The sequence below is a fragment of the Mytilus trossulus genome, chromosome 6, assembly GCF_036588685.1.
Source record: "Mytilus trossulus isolate FHL-02 chromosome 6, PNRI_Mtr1.1.1.hap1, whole genome shotgun sequence".
NCBI lineage: Eukaryota > Metazoa > Mollusca > Bivalvia > Mytilida > Mytilidae > Mytilus > Mytilus trossulus.
In genome coordinates this window covers 88,159,328-88,181,538 of record NC_086378.1, presented here as the reverse complement: position 1 = coordinate 88,181,538, position 22,211 = coordinate 88,159,328, and the positions used below count along the sequence as shown (strand labels likewise).

The window sequence follows — 22,211 nt, the reverse complement described above, 5'->3', positions numbered from 1 at the left end:
TCGGACGGTAGGAAAAAACGCCTTATTTTAGACCTCCGTCATGTTAACAAACATCTTTGGAAATCAAGTGTAAAATTTGAAGATGTTCGATATAGCCATGCAGTTTATCACAAACAATTCTTTTTGTTTCCAGTTTGATATTGTGTCGGCATATCACCATGTTAATATTTTTATGCCACATACAGAATTTTTAGGATTTTCCTGGAGGCATGAAAACACCGAAAAATGGTATAAGTTTTTGGTTCTCCCTTTTGGACTTTCGTCAGCATGTTATATATTTACTAAGATCACAAGACCACTTATAAAAAAGTGGAGGGGTGAAGGTAAACAAGTTTTAATGTACCTAGATGATGGTTTAGGCACTCATACGGACGAAGAAACTTGCAAAACTATGTCCAATCAAGTGAGACCAGATTTAATTCAGAGTGGATTTGTTCCTAAAAATGAAAAATCTAAATGGTCACCTATGAAACTTTTGGTATTTTTGGGTTATTCAATTGACACAAACCGTGGCACTATAACCATTCCGAACGAAAGAGTTCAAAAGGTTTTAAAAACTATTGCTGACGTTGAATATTATGTATCTAAACATGGCAAAGTCCATGCACGATTGGTTGCCTCTTTAGTGGGACAAATAGTGTCCATGTCATACGTCATTGGTAACGTTGCTTATATCATGTCTAAACATCGTGGAATAGTTGTATTGTTTTATCAACAGAAAGCTTGATACAAATTAAATTTTGGAGAGAAAATTTAGAACACGTAAATGTTAAAAAGTTTTCTTCAGATGTGTCATGTCAATCTGTAGTTTATAGTGATGCAAGCAATACAGGATATGGTGGCTATGTTGTAGAAACACCTTTTAAAATAGCACATGGTATGTGGTCCGAATGTGAGGCTTCAAAGAGTTCTACGTGGAAAGAGCTAAATGCTGTTAGAAATATTCTATTATCTATGATCAATGTATTAAAAGATAAACGAATTTAATGTTTCAGTGATAACCAGAATGTAGTAACTATTGTGGAAAAAGGTAGTATGAAACCTGAGTTACAGGATATTACTATGTGCATTTTTGAGAATTGTTTGATACATAATATATCTATCGATGTAGTTTGGGTTCCTAGAACCTTGAATGAGAAAGCGGACTTCATCAGTCGTATTATTGATTATGACGATTGGGGTATTGACGAACAGTTATTTATGTATGTAGATTCCCTATGGGGACCTCATGAGATAGACTGGTTTGCAAATGATGACAATCATAAGTTAACGGTATTTTATTCCCGTTATTGGACGGTGAACTCGATTGGTATCGATGCATTCACTATTAACTGACAAGGTGCCAATGGTTGGTTTGTACCACCTGTATGTTTAGTGTCTAAAGTAATAAGTTACATGAGGCAATGTTTTGCTCATGGGACACTTGTTTTACCTTTATGGAAGTCGGGAAGGGTTCATTAAAGAGGTGAAAGGCTGTATAGATGTACCTACTAACAAGAAATTCTATACTTCTGGTAAAGGGAATATATCAGTATTTGGAAATATTGATTTACCCTTCAGGGTGTTGGCTTTGAGACTTGATTTTGAACCTTTTTAACAACTGATATAACAGTTCTTGAGTTGGTGGCGGTAATGTTACAGTAGGCCTGAGGGGCTGTGGTGGTGGTTTAATCTTAAGTGAAATGCGAGACGAGTTATGTGAACATTAGATTGTGAAATTGTTTATATACAAATTGTATGTGCTTTGTACATTATGTTTTAATGTGATTTTTATTTTTACATATGTTTTTGCGGGCTTTCCAAAGCGATCTGTTGGAATTACCTGATACTTTGATTGAGAAAACCCATTTACTTCCTGATCTGTTAACCGAAAGTAAATCTAACAACACCGTTCAAAATTATTATTATGTTTTTTTGAGATGGAAAAAATGGGCTTTATCTAATGGAATATCTAGTGAATTTATTTTACCGGCCAAACCAATACATGTGGCTATATATTTAGCATGTTTAGTGCAACAAAATCGTACGCCCAGTCCTATCAATCAAGCGTTTTATAGTATTAGATGGGCACATAAAATTATTAGCGTTATTTCTCCTACAGATTCTGATTTAGTGAAAAATATTCTTGAAGGAGCTAAGAGACGTCTATCTGTTCCGATTAAAAAGAAAGAACCGATCACTCCAGATATGCTTTCACAGATGTTCGACAGGTTATATTGTGAAAATAACCTTTACAACCAGCGTACTATTTCTGCTTGTTTGTTATCTTATTCTGTTTTTTTACGTGTTTCTGAATTGCTGAATTTGAAAACCTGTGATATTCAATTTTTTCTAAGTCACATGTCAGTATTCATACAGAAAAGTAAAACGGATATTTACAGAGATGGTGATCGAATAATCATTGCGAGAACCGGGAATAAATTATGTCCTGTGAAGAACTTGGAGAGTTTTTTAGAATGGAGCAATAATCCACTTGATACTGATGTTTTCGTATTTCAGAATTTGACAAAAACCAAGGAAAATTATGTGTTCCGAAAAGAAAACAAACCTCTTTCTTACACAAGAATGCGAGAGCTATTTATAGAAACATTTTTTCCGATTGTGCCAAATATAAAATCTTTTGGCCTTCACAGTCTAAGGTCTAGTGGAGCTTCTGCAGCTTGTAATTTTGGTATTTCTGATAGACTTTTTCAAAAGGCATGGAAGTTGGAGGTCGGAGACAGCAAAAGACGGTTACGTTAAGGACTCGTTTTCGGACAGAATGTTAGTTTCACAAAATTTGGGTCTTTAGTATATTTTTTCAAAAATTAAATTATTACTCCTTTTTTACATATTGTCCCTTTCTTTGGTTCAGCAGCGGCGTTGTCGTGTGGCTTTGCACTTTATTTATGAGTGTATTGTTTTCTTCATACTGTTTAGCAGTATATGTCATTTACAATTTCATCAATACGAAGTATTTGTGGTATATGGTATATGAGACCAATACGAAGTATTTGTGGTATATGGTATATGAGACGGCATTGAGTAGTAATTCTGTTTTTTGAATACAGAATGAAGTTTGTTACAAGAGAAATAATTGAATAAAAATTGATGATTCAGAAAAAAATAATCTGTAATAGAAATAGATATAGTGTTTCAATAGGAGTTTGGGTCATTCCACCGTGACGATGCATTTGTCTTTTATGTCTAGTGTTATTCTGTGAACAAAGTTGGCAAATGCTTAATATTGCCTATGCTTCTGTATGAATTAAAATCACAAAAATACTGAACTCGAAGGAAAATTCAAAACGAAAGTAAGTAATCAAATGGCAAAATCAAAAGCCCAAACACATCAAACAAATGGATAACAACTGTCACATACATGACTTGGTACAGGCATAAAAAAAATTAGCTAAATCTCTCACTTGTATGAAAGTCGCATAAAATTCAATTATTTTGACAACGTTGTGTGAAAAAAAACAAAGAGACATGTAAACAATAGGTAAAAATAACAACAATAAGGATACAGCAGTCAATAATTGTGTAATCATCTCAATCACTCTAGAAGCAAACAACTATATCATCAAACATTATCCATGGCAAGATAATACAATGGCGGTATGTATAAGTACAGAGCCACGTCATATGTAACAAAGAATCGCAAAAGGCATATAATAGTAGACAAAGCATACCAGCAAACATGAACAACAAGATCATAAAAACAATCATAGAACAATAACACAATAACAGTGATGAATAAATACAGAGCCACGCCAAATGGATACCACTAAAAGCAAACTTAAAAGTTATATTTATATTCATAATGACAAATAATAGAATACTATAACATTTATCAAGGTTATAAACAACGTCAGTATCCAGAATCTATACTTCAGATATCACATATCAATTTTATTAGTTCATAGTGTGTTAATTTACGTTTTCTGATTGAGTTAAGCCTGCCAATTGATATTTTATCGTGTGTTTTTCTTTGTTGTAATGTTGTGCTATTGTCTCGGAAAAAGGGAGAAGGTTTGGTAACATTAAAACGTTTAATCCCGCTGCAAATGTTTGCACTTGTCCTAAGTCAGGAATCTGATGTACAGTAGTTGTCGGTTATTTTTGTGTAATTTATACGTGTTTCTCGTTTCTAGTTTTTTATATATAGATTAGACCGTTGGTTTTCCCGTTTGAATGGTTTTACACTAGTGATTTTGGGGCCCTTTATAGCTTGTTGTTCGGTGTGAGCCAAGGCTCCGTGTTGAAGGCCATACGTTGACCTATAATGGATTACTTTTATAAATTGTTATTTGAATGGAGATTTGTCTCATTGGCACTCACACCACATCTTCATATATCTATAAGTTTGCACTTGATTGATTGGACTTCAGTTTCATCAAATACTACCTTGACCAAAAACGTTAACCTGAAGCTCTCCCTTTCATTTTATATGTTCAGTGGACCGTGATCAAAATTGAGATCAAAATAAAATGATTTGGCTTTAAAATTAGAAAGATCATATCATAAGCAACAAGTGTACTTAGTTTAAATTCGATTAGACTTCACATTCATCAAAAACTACCTTGACCAAAAACTTTAACCTGAAGCGGGACGATACGAGGCACGGACGAACGGACGATCGAACGAACGGAGCCACAGACCAGAAAACATAATGCCCCTGTATTTTCAAAGGTGGGGCATAAAAACACCATTGCCATATGATTAAAAAAAATTCCATATATGAAAGTAAGCAATAAAGTCTGGAGGCTATAGGAGTTCTATGTAAATCATGTTTGAAATCTTTTTTGTAAGGATACGTTCCTTACGTACCAACTTCAATTCATTGTAGAAACTGGATGTTTCTCGGGATGCAAACGTTGATATAATATGACAATGTCCCGTATATATCAGCAACTAGTCAAGGATGGTTTGACTAAAATTATCAGCAAAATCGATTGATTTGCAGCCATGTGATATACCTGACTTAGGTTTGGGGGACTAAAGACGAAGTATATATATTGCAAATAAAAAGAAGAACTTTCATATTATGATCCTTTACTTTGGATTCAAACGCCAAAAGAGCTGATACATCTAATCATCACAACAATCATGGTTAAGACAATACAACGTTTCCGGAAAGTACGGATTCAACATACAGATATATAACAGCCAACATAATATAAAAAAGAAGATGTGGTATGATTGCCAATGAGACAACTATCCACAAAAGACCAAAATGACACAAACATTAACAATTATAGGTCACCGTACGGCCATAAACATTTTTTACTTCAAGTTACTATGAAAATTCAAGCAGTCCACACTTTGGTTTGACTAAAACATTAAATATGAAAACGTCAAGAAAATTAATTTACACTCACTCAGTCACAATATACTGAATTTCCCGTAACGACGCCGATGATGTACTCGAAAACTATAATAAAGATTTCGGGAAACTGTACCATGCTTTTAAAGGGTTACGTAAATACTGAAAATTGAAACTAGTATGCAGAAATAGTTTTAGTTATTGTATGTGATACGAACTGATGAAAAAAAATTACAAATCCTTGATTGTTAAAAATGTTAAAAACAACTCCGACAAAGATATAAGATCATATAAGCAAAATATAAAAAAAAAAGATGAACATTTCTAAAATAAAACAACTTCAAGATATTTTTTATATCGTTTGTTGTTTCAAAACTTGAACATTTTTACCGACGTAATATAAAACAAACATTTGATTTTGTAACAACAAGAACCTATTAAAGAAGGGTGACTTTTCTGTTGTTATATTAAACAAACCTACCTAATTTAACGGGGGAAACAAATAAATACATTTCCGTCGGCATTCGATTTGTATTTAGAAAAGTTTGTATAAAAATAGACACATGTCATAATTCAGGACGTGTGTGTCTTTTATCTCTCAACTTTGATCAGGTTGGTTGTTTATTAACCACAACTGTGTTTTTATTTATATTTAGTCATTTAAAATGTACTTTTGTACATAACATTGATGCAAATAATAGAGTGACTGGTGTTTCATTAGTACTCTCACACTGTATAATTTATAAAAAAAACAATCTGTATCTAAATAAATATTTTGGTTCGTGTGGACCCTTCAAATGGCGAAATGGCTGTGTTTACATCTCAACATTTACTCTGAGTATAGACAACTCTGTGCATGTGGCAAAGTTTTAAGGCATAGCTTACCCTTGTTCCTAGATATATAAATTCAAATACACTGTATAAATATTGTTAGCAAAGTATTTCCATCTATTGTCCGTGTCACTTCAATTATTACCTGTGGGGAACTTCTCATACCTCTTTCCCAACTAAGTTCATTTTGGAAACTTCTCAGTGGAGGAATGAGTAAAATTGACTCAACATCTACATATGAAAAATACATAGACGGTCCCATATTGTCTTAAAAATATCTTTCAACTAATCTACCATATAGTACATCACTGAGCTTCGTTCCATTCCCCAAAAAAGGAATTGCGAGGACATACACTTAAAAAGTGAAATTGAATTATCTTTATTTAATACTTTGCGGTTGCAAACGGCTAAGAGAATAAATATATGAGAGATTTGCATGCCCTGCAAAGTTAACTATTTTTGTTCTATATCTAAGATTCTTGTCTCATTAGCAGGATGCTCACCAAAATTTGAAATTATTTGCTATCATGTATCTTTCCTACAATTACAGAAATGTAAAAGCTAATTACCAAACGAATATCATATTTTCTTCACGTGTGTAACTATTATATGGTATATTTTTGTCCAAAACATGCATGAACTATTTGTCACTGAACGTTAATCAATCAATCAATCAGAAAATGTTCAGTAACTTCGATTACACATCAGATGTGCGTGTAATAACCGTAATCATTCAAATGCCTAATCAGGTACGCATTTTGCAGTACATGATCTAAAGAAATGCATTTTTTTTAAATTTCGTTCGATAATATGGCAGAATAGAACTTCTGCATGAGGCATCAATTGTGTGTGTTGATGTGTTTGTGTAGCCAGGGGACAGTGCAGGTTTTTTTAAATGTAGGATCAGCAAGACAGCAGTTTTGAGTTAGCAAAAGACCGGATGAGCAACTTGGCAAAAAAAAAGAGACAGGATGACTATATATGAAAAAAGACAGGATAAACTAATAAAAAAAACAGGATTAAATAGAGTCAAAAATGATAGTCAGAACAGAGAATACAACTTAGAAAATAGCCCCCCCCCCCCCCCCCTTAAAATCAAATGGTAGCTCACTTGAAAGAAGACACGATTTTATACAGATCATTCAAAACCAGACAAAGTTCAAATTGTCATTCCATACACAATCTTTGTTTTGTACTTCATTTTCAAATGATCTCAACAGATAAATCCGTAAAACAATGACACATTGAGTAAACAGATAACATTCTCAGGAAAGTTCCTTCTCCTCTAAAACATATCCTATTATTATAATGTATCTTTCACATTAGTACCTCCCTGTAAGAGCATAACACAGACATTTATAACCCTCTTTCGGTTTTTTTTCCCCACTAAGTGTTGCAACTCACATTCTTTTAAAAGTGCCTTTCCCAAGTCGGGATCATATAATTCATTGTTTTGCTCATTTTTGAAGTCCTTACGGTGACCGACATTTTTAAACAAAATCTTCAACCTTTGGTCTTTGTTGGAAAAGTTGTCTCATTGCAAATTTGGCAATCATAACAAATCTTTTTATTTTTTAAAATGAATAAGAAAACCGGCTTAATATCATTAACTTGACTATTTGTTGTAGACAGTCATGACTAGATCTATGTCTGGTAAAGTGTGTATTGTTACCGGGGCCACCCGAGGAATCGGTAAAGGTATAGCATTACAGCTTGGCCAAGCTGGAGCAACTGTCTACATAACAGGTTTGTAAAATACAATACTATGATACAAGAAAGATCCATTCATAAAAAAATCGAACGAATTTACCGGAAGTACAAGAGTTCGGAAGAAAAAAAATCGCACGAAAATATGTTATCAGATTAAAAAATCTTTAAATGCTATTTTTAAACAAATTGTACGGTACTACCTAAGACATTTTCACCAAATTACTTCGCTAGCTCTGATGTGTTCATCTAAACATGTGTAACGTGTAACCGGGCGATCAATGGAACCGTATCTGAATAAATCAGGATTTCAAGTGTTCAACTCTATTTTTCACCACAACCAGTTGTCCTATTCAAAACAATTAACACACCTTTAAATGAATTCACAATGTCAATAGATATAGGAAGATGTGGTGTGAGTGCCAATGAGACAACTCTCCATCCAAATAACAATTTAAAAAGTAAACCATTAAGGTTAAAGTACGGCCTTCAACACGGAGCCTTGGCTCACACCGAACAACAAGCTATAAAGGGCCCCAAAATTACTAGTGTAAAACCATACAAACGGGAAAACCAACGGTCTAATCTATATAAACAAAACGAGAAACGAGAAACACGTATATATTACATAAACAAACGACAACTACTGTACATCAGATTCCTGACTTAGGACAGGTGCAAACATTTGCAGCGGGATTAAACGTTTTAATGGATCCAAACCTTCTCCCTTTTTCTGAAACAATAGCATAACATCACAACATAGAAAAACATACGATAAAATATCAATTGGCAGACTTAACTCAATCAAAAAACGTATGCTTACACAATGAACGAATAAATTTGATCTGCGATATCTGAATACAAATGCACAGTTAATTAAATATTAGAGACAAACATTCATGACCAAAAAGCTAACAAACAAATTCAAACACACTGAGAAATATTTAACCAATCAATGTTCACTTTAGAACAAAACCGTTTTTTTATAATCTTGAAGTTTATACAAATGTTGTAAGAATAAGTGAAAAATTAAAGATATTACAAATAATCAAAGCTGGTGTACAGACAAGATCCATATAAATAAAAACAAAAAAGTATTATAAACAGTATCAACAGGTCGAATTAACAAGAAAATACGATTTGAGAGTACTCGCAGTTACTGACAGCTAGTTAAAAGCCAAAACCAATTAATAGTAAAAAATCATGCATCAGAGACTAAAATCGACTAAAACACATCACAGGGATTTAGTATTTTAACGTCATTAATAGTCAAAGAAGACATGACTTGTCCAATGCCAAAAATAAATGTATCGACAGGTAGTAGTATAGTGAAGAGCGACTTTTATAGAAATAAAAGTTAACGTGTCTGTGTCTCTATACATCTCGCCTCAAAAGATAATGAAATTTAGTTATGTTTTAATTTGCTAATGACAAAATCAATAGTAGTGCCAATGTGAACTATATTCAAAGATCTAATTACAATATTGGTACGATAACCCTTACTTATAAGTTTGTTTAAAGGTTCGATGAGTTTACAAGGATCACATAAAAATGCCATGATTACTATTACAAATATATAAGCTACACAATGCACATATAAAATTAAATCACAAGGTGAAGTTCCTCATTCACTATGTATAAGCACAATGCCTTATAACAGAATATATATACACAATGTCACTATGCAATCACTATGCAACATGTATCAGACCGATTTATTCACAATGTCACTAACAGATTATTATGCAACATGCATACGCCCCTTTATTACACCATGTTACCAACAAATTACTATGCAACATGCATCAAGTAAGTATCATACAAAACGTATGAACACAAAATCATATATATACAACTTCTATTTACAACGTCCAACGATATGAAGTATCACCTTGTTAGTCTGCAACTAACCACAATAACACAATGACACAATTACACTTGCACAAGGTTTCAATTCACAAGGAATATATAATCATATGAACACAGCTGAACTCACGCACTAACGATCCTTTTGAGTTCCCTCACAATGAATATTATCCAACTGGTAAGGTTTAACACAGTGCACTTTCACTAATACACTTCCACAATATTACAACTTGCAACACCCACAATTTCACCATGTATTCTCACTAATACACGTCCACAATATATATCAGATTCACTTTATACATTGTATCACAATCACTATTGCATTATCCACATATAAATCCGAACACTATTTATATATCCTTTGGAATCACTTAATTCACTCTACTTACCAGTTGGAATATTTAATCCTGATGTTAGCACTTCAACGGTCCATATAAAACTGACAAAGTTTATATATATGGAAGTGTTTAACGACCTTGACTGGCTTTTCAGCCCTCGCACGGTCGGCTCGGTGCCCGAAGACGATTGGTGAGCATTTAAATATTTTGTGCCGTGGGTCAGGAACGGGTAGCAAAGGACGCCGAATGGAGGCCGCCATCTTGGTTTTGGTGAGTTGTTTTTGGTTTGTTGACTATTTTGGATTTTACTTCTTCACAACGGCTGCTTGACAAAGTTTCTCTGTCCTCAGCTGCCTTATATACTACGATATGGAACGGTCCATTATACGTGAAGGGGTGAAAAACAAGACTTTACCAAAATTAGGGGTGTTTTAAGTAATGCATGGTGCTCCAACTATGGAGAAACTTATAAACATATTGAAACACAATTAATAGGGAAAGACAACTGGTGTTTCACATCAAAATGAATAAACTAGGACCGATTTTCGTTACACTTGGAAGTAGAAGAAAAAGATAATAATCATAAAACATCGTTCCTGTAGCCGAAACTATTCGGATTCGGACTAGTGCTGCCTTATTGGTGTGATCATTATTTTTATATATTTAACCCACAGGACGAACACTGACAGCCCCTAAAGGCGACCCGGTCGGAGGTTCGTTAACTGATACGGCTAACGAGGTAAGTTTTTTTTTCTGTAGCTTATGGTGAAAAAGTCTGTTATGGTCAGTATGGTCGGATATATATGTTAATAAATCCTAGCTCACATCATAATAATATATTTCAAATAGCAATCATGAAAACAAAATCGATATTACATACAGTGACACATTTATTACAATATATAGAAATTAATTAAATCAGTTTGAATTCAAATCTAATAGAGATGTCAAAATTGGGGAAATATTTTGTTTTTAAAGCTAACAAATAAACACTCCAACAAAATAAATTTGATAAATTAAACACTGTAATATAAGTATGACAGACCGTACTGGTTATGGGAACTTTTGATATGTGCCGGAGTCGGACCATATGAGTATTTGGACCATATGCGTATACTCATATAGTCCGACCATACGCGTACGGTCCGACCATATGAGTATAATACTCGTTTGGTTATAAACGGGCCGGACCATATGAGTATTTAGACCATATAGTTTTTTTCTTTTAAATTACATTATTTAAGTTTCAATAATACAAAAACTGTATCTAAAAACAATGATGGTTAAATGACAATGTATTATTCTATAGTTCAAATAATACGTAAAAATTAACTATTGATGCCATAGTTAGTTTTCATCGCTAATTACATTCTTGCATGTAGGTTTGAGATGATATTTCCTTCCACACGGTATCATAGCTAATTTTGCATTTGCAAGTCTTGGTTGTGCACGATCCTTTTCAGTTACACCTTTTGTTTGCGAGTGAAAAGCTAGCCTTTTTGTAGCTGTGTACAGTGATATAGAGGTAATAACAAATCGATCGGTAATGACCATACGTTTAAAAATGTGTTTATTAAAGTTTTGTCAAATTGACAAGTAAGTAAAATTTACTTTGTGAAACTTATAACTTTTATTTAGCTGATCTTTTTTATTATAATAAAACAGCAAAATTACCTTTATGATAGCGTCTTTTTAATGAACGGTCATACCATATAAAGAGTTTAGAAGTATTTTAAGTAAACTGTAACAGAGTGTTAATTACCCCTACCATATGATTATATACCCATATGGTCATGACGATACGCGTATGGTCCAAATACTCATATGATCCAGAACAGATAAACCAAACCAAGTAATAACTTCATATATGCCAATCAATTTAGATATTTTTCTCGGATTTCCCATTACTCACACGAGTTAATATGGGTCTGAAATTTAATCAGATAGCACATATATCTGTGAAACAGGCAATTTATGTAAGCCCTCAGTTTACAATTCAGTCAAAACTATCAGTCAATTTGTGGTCTACACGGTTAAGACTAAACGCGTTAATTATTCCTTAACTCTCTGTATGTGTTTTTAGCTGTGCATGTTTTGCGTCATGAATGAATTACCCATATTCTTGGTTTTTCTATTTTTAAGATTGAGAGCAGAGGAGGGAAATGTATTCCAGTCCAATGTGATCATTCCAAAGACAGTGACATAGAGGAACTGTTTAACCGCGTGTCTAAAGAACAAAATGGTCAATTAGATGTTCTAGTCAATAATGCATATGCTGCTGTAAAAGTACGTTCACATATTGTTTTAGCTTCTTATTTAATTTTTGCTTGCATGAACTTTTTAAGTTTGAATACGGTATTGATGACGCCTTTAAGGCAATACACATGGCGACCGCTACTACATAGTTTGGTTCCGGTATGGGCACTGCAAATAACTTGTGATTTGTCTTTCATTTTAACTCTGTAAGACAAGAGGTAATATTATTTTATGTGTTTTTATTTTTATTATGTAACTGATACGTTCTGTATCCTTAAATTAAGAGCATAACGTAAATAAGCTGCCATGTGGCATGTATATTTAATGCTATTAGAACTCAAAAATAAAAACACGGTGGCTGCATAAACATTTGGTTTTGTTTTTTGGTGTTTAACGCCACTTTTGGGCTATTTCGTGGCTGCCAGTTTTTATTGGTAGAGGAAGCCGGAGTGCCCGGAGAAAACCACAGACCTTTGATAGGATAACTGACAATCAGTGATATTGTTTGCCTTAAATTACTGGAGAATAAAGGCTTTTCCCCTAGATAAAATCCCAATTTGAAAAAATAGCTCAAAATTATTCCCAAAGAGACAATTCCCCCCCCCCCCCAAACAGTGTAGTCTCACTAGTGATTGTGCATGAATACAAACTGAAAAACACTCATTTAAACATTTGTCATGCCTAAAATGACTATATTTGCACACTTGAGGGTCTATTTATGTATTATCACTGACAATAAGGGGTCTTATTCCAAATGAGGGTTTACCTCTTGAAAGAGGATCTGCAAATTGAAGTTCCAGTCAATTTCATAGTTTATTATAAATTTCCAAATTTGATAAAAATGGCGCATATTTCTAATCAAAAAGGGTAGATAGAGGTAGTTTTGAAGAAAGCCAACAATATCACTGACAATCCTAGTCAATTAAAAAGTAAAATCACAAAAATACTTAAGCTGTTTAAACATAAAACCATTAAGAAGTTATGTTAAATGTGTTATTGTTTTGTTATAGAGGTAATACATATACATTTTGTTTATCACAAAACAATGGGTTGTCTTGGTTTGTTATACTTTATATTTTGTGTTGGTATTAATTGAGTATTTGTATTTATTATATTAATTTTTCACCCATATCAATCAAAAGAAAGAAAAATACTGTATTAGAGTCTCGCCTTATTGAAACATTTGATATAAAACACTGTATATTGATATTAAACAAATCAAACTATAAAAAAGCCACTCCAAAAAGAGCGATATGATGGACTGAAAAACTCGCATTAAAGAAACGATTAATTACGTATATAATATAATATCTATCAATATAAATAAAGGCAACAGTAGTATACCGCTGTTCAAAACTCATAAATCCATGGACAAAAAACGAAATTGAGGTAACAAACTTAAACCGAGGGAAACGCATTAGATATAAGAGAAGAACAAAGACACAACACTGAAATGTAACACACACAGAAACGGACCAAGCATCAGACAAAATCCCACGAGAATAAAAAATATAACATCAAAACCAAATACATGTATTTGGGATAGACAAGTACCGTGACACGTCTTATTGCAATGTGAATGTACACTCAAAAATAAGAGAAAACAAACGACGCAACGTTAAAAAAACTCCATTTTATTAAAAAGCAATAAAATGGTAATCATAATCTAAGACAAAAAACAAAACACAAAATACAGTACATATAACCTCAATAATTATTAAGCTTTTGGATAATGTTTTTTTTCTGTAAAATTTGAGTAGGTTGCTATGGTCTATGGACAAATAAAACATGTGTGACTGCTAATTTAATCTCATTATTATGTATTTTCATCAATTTAATTTATTTTTCTAGGCAATCTCTGATAACTATGGTAAGCCATTCTGGCAACAGCCTATCACAACGTGGGATACTGTTAATAATGTAGGACTAAGGTGGGTAAAGTCTATGCAATTTCTGTTTAACTATGGTAAGCCATTCTGGTAACAGCCTATCACAACGTGGGATACTGTTAATAATGCAGGACTAAGGTGGGTAAAGTCTATGCAATTTCTGTTAACTATGGTAAGTCATTCTGGTAACAGCCAATCACAACGTGGGATACTTTTAACAATGTAGGACTAAGGTTTGTAAAGTCTAGGTAATCTCTGATAACTATGGTAAGCCTTTCTGGCAACAGCCTATTACAACGTGGGATACTGTTAATAATGTAGGATTAAGATGGGTAAATTCAATCTGTTTATAACAGCCTATCACAATGTGGGATACTGTAAATAATGTAGGACTAAGGTGTGTAAAGTCTATGCAATTTCTGTTAACTATGGTAAGCCATTCTGGCAACAGCCTATCACAACGTGGGATACTGTTAACAATGTAGGACTAAGGTGTGTAAAGTCTAGGTAATCTCTGATAACTATGGTAAGCCATTCTAGCAACATAAAATTGAGAATGGAAACGGGGAATGTGTCAAAGAGACAACAACCCGACCAAAATAAAAAACACAACAGCAGAAGGTCACCAACAGGTCTTCAATGTAGCGAGAAATTCCCGCACCCGGAGGCGTCCTTCAGCTGGCCCCTAAACAAATATATACTAGTTCAGTGATAATGAACGCCATACTAATTTCCAAATTGTACACAAGAAACTAAAATTTAAATAATACAAGACTAACAAAGGCCAGAGGCTCCTGACTTGGGACAGGCGCAAAAATGCGGCGGGGTTAAACATGTTTGTGAGATTTCAACCCTCCCCCTATACCTCTAACCAGTGTAGAAAAGTAAAAGCATAACAATACGCACATTAAAATTCAGTTCAAGAGAAGTCCGAGTCTGATGTCAGAAGATGTAACCAAAGAAAATAAACAAAATGACAATAATACATAAATAACAACAGACTACTAGCAGTTAACTGACATGCCAGCTCCAGACTTCAATTAAACTGACTGAAAGATTATGATTTCATCATATGAACATCAGGCACAATCCTTCCCGTAAGGGGTTTAGTATCATACCATCATAACATATATGAGAAGAACATAACCCGTGTCATGCCAACAACTGTTTTTAGAATAAATGTGTTTAGTTCCGACGCAAAGACCTTATCAGTGACTCAATATTAACGCCAAAATATGCAATCTTTAATGACTTGACAACAGTATCGTAATTATATCCCTTCTTAATAAGTCTATTCAAAGGTTTTGTAAGTTTATGAGGTGAATACTGACACCTTTGTGCTTTATAAAGAATATTTCCATAACAGCCTATCACAACGTGGATATATACTGTTTAAAATGTAGGACTAAGGTGGGTAAACTCAATCTATTTATATGAAGGAACAGTTCGGCATTTGATACCTTAACAGTAGTGCAATATAGGTGTGTACGGATAGATAAAAAAAACATCAATCAAATATGTAATCGTGTCATCAATGTTGTACAACATATTGCATCTCAGCTGTTTTATAAGTCTTAACATGTTCAATTCCATATCTGATCTTCTGTAAATTGTCATAGAATGATTTGAATAAATTGTCAATATTTTTTCTGTATTTCATGTCTTATTTGATTAAAATAGGACCATATAAGGATTTATTACAATAAAGATGTTTGCTACCATTTTTTACAAGCAAGATTTATATATAACGAGCAATTTTGTATTACTAACAATAAACGTTAACAATTATTTTTTTCTGTAGAAACCATTATCTGTGTTCTGTGCACGCAGCAAAATTGATGACAGCAAGGAAAACTGGTTTAATTGTTAATGTATCGTCAGTTGGTGGTCTTAGGTACCTGTTTAATGTACCTTACGGCGTTGGTAAAGAAGCAGTAAGTCAATAATTAAACAGCAAAATCAATGTTGTTATAGATTAGTTGTCTGGTCTATGGTCGGGTTGTTGTCGCTTTGACACATTCCCTATTTCCTTTCTCAATTTTAGTTTCAAATCAATCGAATGTTTTAATGCGCTCTTCGTCACAATTATATATGCAAGATGTTCAATATTTCGAAAAGCTATTGTTCTGTCATTCCATAAGCCCGACCCGTCAGTGTTTAGACAATTGTTCCTACATGATATAAATCAGCAATTGGATTAAAAGACAATTCTGATCAAAGTCTGAAACTATAATATGTAATTCAAAACTGGACATTGTCACTCTGCTAAATAATAAATAACCAATCTACGAAATTTCAAGATAGTAAGTCCCTTATCAAATGGCAAAATCAAAAGCTCAAACATATCAAACGAATGAAAACAACTATCAAATTCCTGACTTGTACAAGGATTTACTTGTGAAGAAAATGGTGGATTAAGCCTAGATTAATATGTAGCTAAGCCTCTTATTTGTAGTATGTAGTCACATAAAATTCCATAATATTGACATCAGTGTGTCAACACAATAAACACTAATAATGCATTGAAACGCTGAAACTTAAGATTGTTTGTGACTTCTCTGTATTAACTATGGTTTTATTTTTATTTTTATTAACTGCAAAATGACAAAGGAAATTTAGTCATTTTTAAACTCCCATACCAGGAGAAAAGGGAGGTTTGAACTATAAGTCCTCATTCAAATGCATTGCTCGTCCAAAAAAGAGAGTTTCAACCCCCGTAGCCTCCCCTGTATCCGTCACTGAGTGATAAGATTGTTTGTGACTACTATGTATTAACTATAGTTTTATTTACTTCAGTGTGATAGAATGGCAGCAGACTGCGCTGTAGAGTTGAGAAAAATGAATGTAGCTTTTGTCAGTTTATGGCCAGGACCTGTCATGACAGAAAACGTAAAGGATTTATTAAAAGATGGTGGTTTTGGTAAAAATAAACCGGCACCAGGCAATGTAAGAAACATATCAGTTTTACCAAAATAAGTTTATACTTTGTTGTTTATTTTGCGTATTTTTTATTTGATACGAAAGTGTTAAAAAATTAGCAAAATCAGAAATGATAAGTATGTAAATTAAAAACCCAAAATGAATGAAGATAAAACTTTAAATGCAGATTAAAACATGCAAATGACATCCTTTTTTCATGCATTGAAACTAATAATAACATATAAGTTGTGAACGAAGGGAAGGAATGTGAAAATTAATTGAAAAAAAAAACATTTAATAGATCCAAATTCAGGAACTTAATTAAGAATTGACTGCTTCTTTAAGTAAATTCATTGGGTCGAAAAAGCATTGACCAAAGTACATTTTGTATAATGTGCGGAAACACTTCATTCTAAAAATGTATGCACAGTCAAAGTTTGAACTCGTGCAAGATGAAGTGGTAATGCAATGTAAAATAAGACTTTGACAAACTATGATGGAGTAATAATAGATACGTGGCATCATTGTTTTAAATAATGCTCATTTCATAACTGACTTAGAAAATGATGTAATTCTTTTGGTTTTTATTTTAATTTTAAGATGCCGAAAGTTGATGCTGCTAAGATATTTGAAAATGGAGAGACAACGGAGTATGCTGGAAAAGCAATTGTAGCCTTAGCAACAGGTTTGTATTATCAGGCATCTATATTTACTGCTTTGTTTTTGGTCGTGGTGTTGTATACCAACAGTTTTTCTCGGTCCGTTTGTGTGTGTGTTACATTTAAGTGTTATCTCGTTGTTCTCCTCTTATATTTAATGCGTTTCCCTCGGTTTTAGTTTGTTACCCGGATTTTGTTTTTTGTCGATGGATTTATGAGTTTTGAACAGCGGTATACTACTGTTGCGTTTATTTTCTTCAGGAAAGTTGTTTCATTTCAATGTATTTGATTTATAAATGTCAGGTCAGGGACAGATTTTTGTATATTATTTTATTATTATTTGTGGATATTTCAGATCCAAACGTTATGAAGAAGTCTGGTAAAATTTTGTTGACAGCAGATCTCGGATACGAGTATGGATTCAAGGATATCAATGGTATCTATATATTATATCTTAAGACAATGCACTTTTTTAAATTATAATCCTGGTACTTTTGATAACTAATTATGCCTACGCATTTTGAAATTGAAAATGAAGCCACAAATATATAATTGTATATAATTAAAGAGAAATCTAGAGATCGATATACGAACAACACTAAACAAAAGCAACAAGATAGTAGAATATACAATTACTAAACTCATTTTTGTCGAGCCTTCGACTTTAGTCGAAAAAGCGAGACTAAGCGATCCTACATTCCGTCGTCGTCGGCGTCGTCGTCGGCGGCGTCCACAAATATTCACTCTGTGGTTAAAGTTTTTGAAAATTTAATAACTTTCTTAAACTATGCTGGATTTCTACCAAACTTGGACAGAAGCCTGTTTATGATCATAAGATAGTATCCAGATGTAAATTTTTCAAAAATAAAATTCCATTTTTTCTGTTTTGTACTTATAAGTCGACTTAGTTTTTCTGCGGGGAAACATTACATTCACTCTGTGGTTAAAGTTTTTAAAATTTGAATATCTTTCTTAAACTATACTGGATTTCTACCAAACTTTGACAGAAGCGTGTTTATGATCATAAGATAGTATCCAGAAGTAAAGTTTGCAAAAATAAAATTCCTTTTTTTCTGTTTTTTGCTTATAAATGGACTTAGTTTTTTTCTGCAGGGAAACATTACATTCACTCTGTGGTTAAAGTTTTTAAAATTTTAATAACTTTTTTTTAACTATCATGGGTTTGTACCAAACTTGGACAGAAGCTTGTTTATGATCATAAGATAGTATCCAGAAGTAAATTTTGTAAAAAATAAATCCAGTTAACATAAAATACAGTCTGCACTTTAAGTTTTTAAAACATTTATTCGATGCATAAACTATCCTGAAATGTACACTGTATACAAACTTGGACAGAAGCATCTTACAATCAAATGATAGTATCAGTAGGAATATTTTTATTGATTGTTTTCCTCATTTTTGTTGAGCCTGGGAGTTACAGCAAAAGTAGGCGAGACACTGGGTTCCGCGGAACCCTTACAAATTTTTAATATTGATTTATACATTCACCGTAAATGCAAAACATAACTTTTTTTTATTTCATACATTTTGTTTCAGGAAAAGATGCATTAAATATGAGACAAGTGAACACAATCCTTAAAATGAACCCGAAGACAGAATGGATTGCTAACCTTGTTCCAAATTTTGTATACCTTCCGAAATGGATGTTGGCTTTAGCTGGAAATAAATTTTGATTACAACATGTATGTCGGGAAATGTTTAATATATTGTCGTACCTCCTGATACGCAGTGAAAAAATGACTTTCGAACTCTATATGGATTTTTGTTTAGAATAATATTATTTTGATGAGTGTTTGTAAACAAGGTTGTACTGTATATTACATGATATGGATAGTTAATAATATGCATAGTTTGCTATATTAATCATTTTAAGGAAATTTAAGCAAATAATGTAATTCTTCAAACAATGTTAATCAAATTAGATGCATTTACGAGTTACGTGACCTAATTTTGATTGAGATGGTTTAAGGAAATGACGTTACCTTCAAAAGAAGGTTCGATCAGTACTCAGTTTGGCCCATAGCTCTAATGCCATACTCAGATAGTAGATTATTGATTAAGGGTTAATCTCATTAACTAGCACTGGGTTGATGCCACTTCTGGTGGACTGCTAGTACCAGAGGGTATCACCTGCTCAGTAGTACGTGTATCGGTTCTGACATGATTTATCATATTCTTTTATGAAATTCCCCGTTATTTAAAAAGTAGTAGAAGACAGTCGAAAACAAACTGGTCGTACTGTTGCCTATCTGATATAATTGCTTATACCAACTTCATTTGAATTTTGGTGATAGTTGTCTCATTGGAAATCACACTACATCTCCTTACTTTGATACGAAATGATTAAACCAACAAAGGGCCATTACACAAACAACAGTTTACAAAATACGGGATAAAGAACTAGACTGAGAAACACGAACCTCGTCAAAAGTCGGGATGATTTAAGTAAGTGCTTTGGAAGGGTAATCAGAACCTGTTCTACACGATGTTACCATCATATTGCTCACGAAATTAAACATTTGGAGATACATTGTATGTCTAATTCGGTGATATTGCATTCGAGCTAAAGAAGACGTGGTCGTTGTAATGTCAATAAGAATATATCAGTTGGCACATGGGATACATACATATATTCTATAAAGGAAAAGAAAAATCGTGATGGCTTACACAATCTTTTAGAAGGAAAAGTTCAACTTCACTGGAACCCTTAATTAAATGTGACACCCGTCGTATTGCTTATGTTATTATAAACCCGGTAAATAGTCTAATTTGATAGGTCACATTCGTGAAAAAGGAAGAGGATTGTAGTTTCGAACATATACGATTTCATCTGTGAAACAGTTATTTTATAACGGTCAACCAACTCGTGAAATTAACGAAGGGATGATTTCAACTTCACCATTTGGAAAACTCTATCAAGGAAATTATGATAGGGAATACCGTACCAATTTGGAAATATATGCTCCATATGCAGGCGCTGCTGAAATGTTGCTTCTTAGAAATGGAAAGTTCAGAATTGGGACGCTGATATCATCTCTTTTGTCGTAAAGTTTTGTTTTCAATCGCCTCTCATTGTCAATATCTAGATGTAAGTCAAGATATGAGGCAAACTTAATTGTATCTGTTGTACCCTTTATCTAGTTCAATGAGATAGAACCGTTCAACATAGTCACCAAATTTTGAAAGTAAGTCGAGACATGAGGCAGTCTTATATGTTTCTGTTTTATCCTCATGTCAGCCTAGTGTAATAATAATAATGATAAATTCTTTATTTAACGAATGTAACTCATTTAACATACAATTGTTAATCTCACACAAGGCCTTCACACATTAAAATGAATAATTATATAACAATGCATAAAGAACAATAACAAATAAATATGTACACAATTACAATATATATATATATATATATACACAAGCATGAAAACAGACTGTAGAACTAGCATGGCAAGAATGTCCTAAAAAAGTTTGTCTACTCATTTTGTTTTATGATAAAGAGATTAGCACATTTCATCTTAAAGCTTTCTAAATGTCTTATATCCTTTTTATCATTTGGCAAATTATTCCAAGTGATTAGACCAGAATATTGAAAAGGCTTTTTGAAGTATTCAGACTTTGACCTTGGTACATGAAGATGTCCAGATGTTGTTGACCTAAGAGAATAACTATATAGATCACTGCACGCAGTAAATTTACTTGTAAGATAATCAGGCGCTAGTCCATTCATACATTTAAACATTAAAATGGCTTGAAAATCTTTTATCCGGGTATACATGGTCATCCAATTAAGTTCTTTAAACATAGATATTGATGGATAATCAAAAGGCTTATTCAAAATTAATCTTGCTGTGCGCTTTAATAGTATATAAATCCGCTTAATGTTACAATTTGCGGTAAAACCCCATATGGTGCAAAAATAATCAATTATTGGTAACATATAACTATTATAAAAAAAGGATTAGACCTTTGCGAGGTAAATATCGTTTTAGTCTTTTTAGCAGGTATAATCATAGTGTGAATAAGGGAACAAGTCGACAAGAAGAGGGGCACAGTTGGTTTCCATAATAATGCCGATTATTTGTTGGAAAACACGCCTTCAAAACGTAAAAAGTAAGATGCCACTCAAGTATATTTAAAATATTGATTGTAGAGAACATTTTTGTTTGAATCAGCGTGTTTTATTTATAATTACACCTTATGTAAGAATCCTGGTTTTTGATTGGTTGATAGCCAGTGTATTTTTCGCCAATCCATTGTTATCAAATGAATATCGTTATTTTTTTTAACGCCGCCGGGGTATTTGCCAAAAGGATATGCCTTTTTTACCCTCTCTGCCGTGGTATTTGCCAAAAAAAAACTCTATCCGACTGGACGCTTGTAACGTCACGATCATCAATGCAATTTTGAACATTAA

At 33.1% G+C, this 22,211-nt stretch overlaps 1 protein-coding gene across 1 annotated transcript; it reads left to right on the top strand.

Moving 5' to 3' along the window:
* The first annotated feature begins 5,842 nt into the window (after window positions 1-5,842).
* Window positions 5,843-19,730, top strand: LOC134722147 (dehydrogenase/reductase SDR family member 1-like). Its single transcript, XM_063585709.1, has 10 exons — window positions 5,843-5,917; window positions 7,765-7,882; window positions 10,725-10,789; window positions 12,193-12,336; window positions 14,158-14,237; window positions 15,997-16,129; window positions 16,992-17,141; window positions 17,715-17,799; window positions 18,129-18,209; window positions 19,331-19,730. Exons 2-10 carry the CDS (start codon window positions 7,771-7,773, stop codon window positions 19,465-19,467), a joined length of 987 nt encoding a protein of 328 aa, XP_063441779.1. The 5' UTR covers window positions 5,843-5,917; window positions 7,765-7,770; the 3' UTR covers window positions 19,468-19,730.
* Window positions 19,731-22,211: the final 2,481 nt, after the last annotated feature.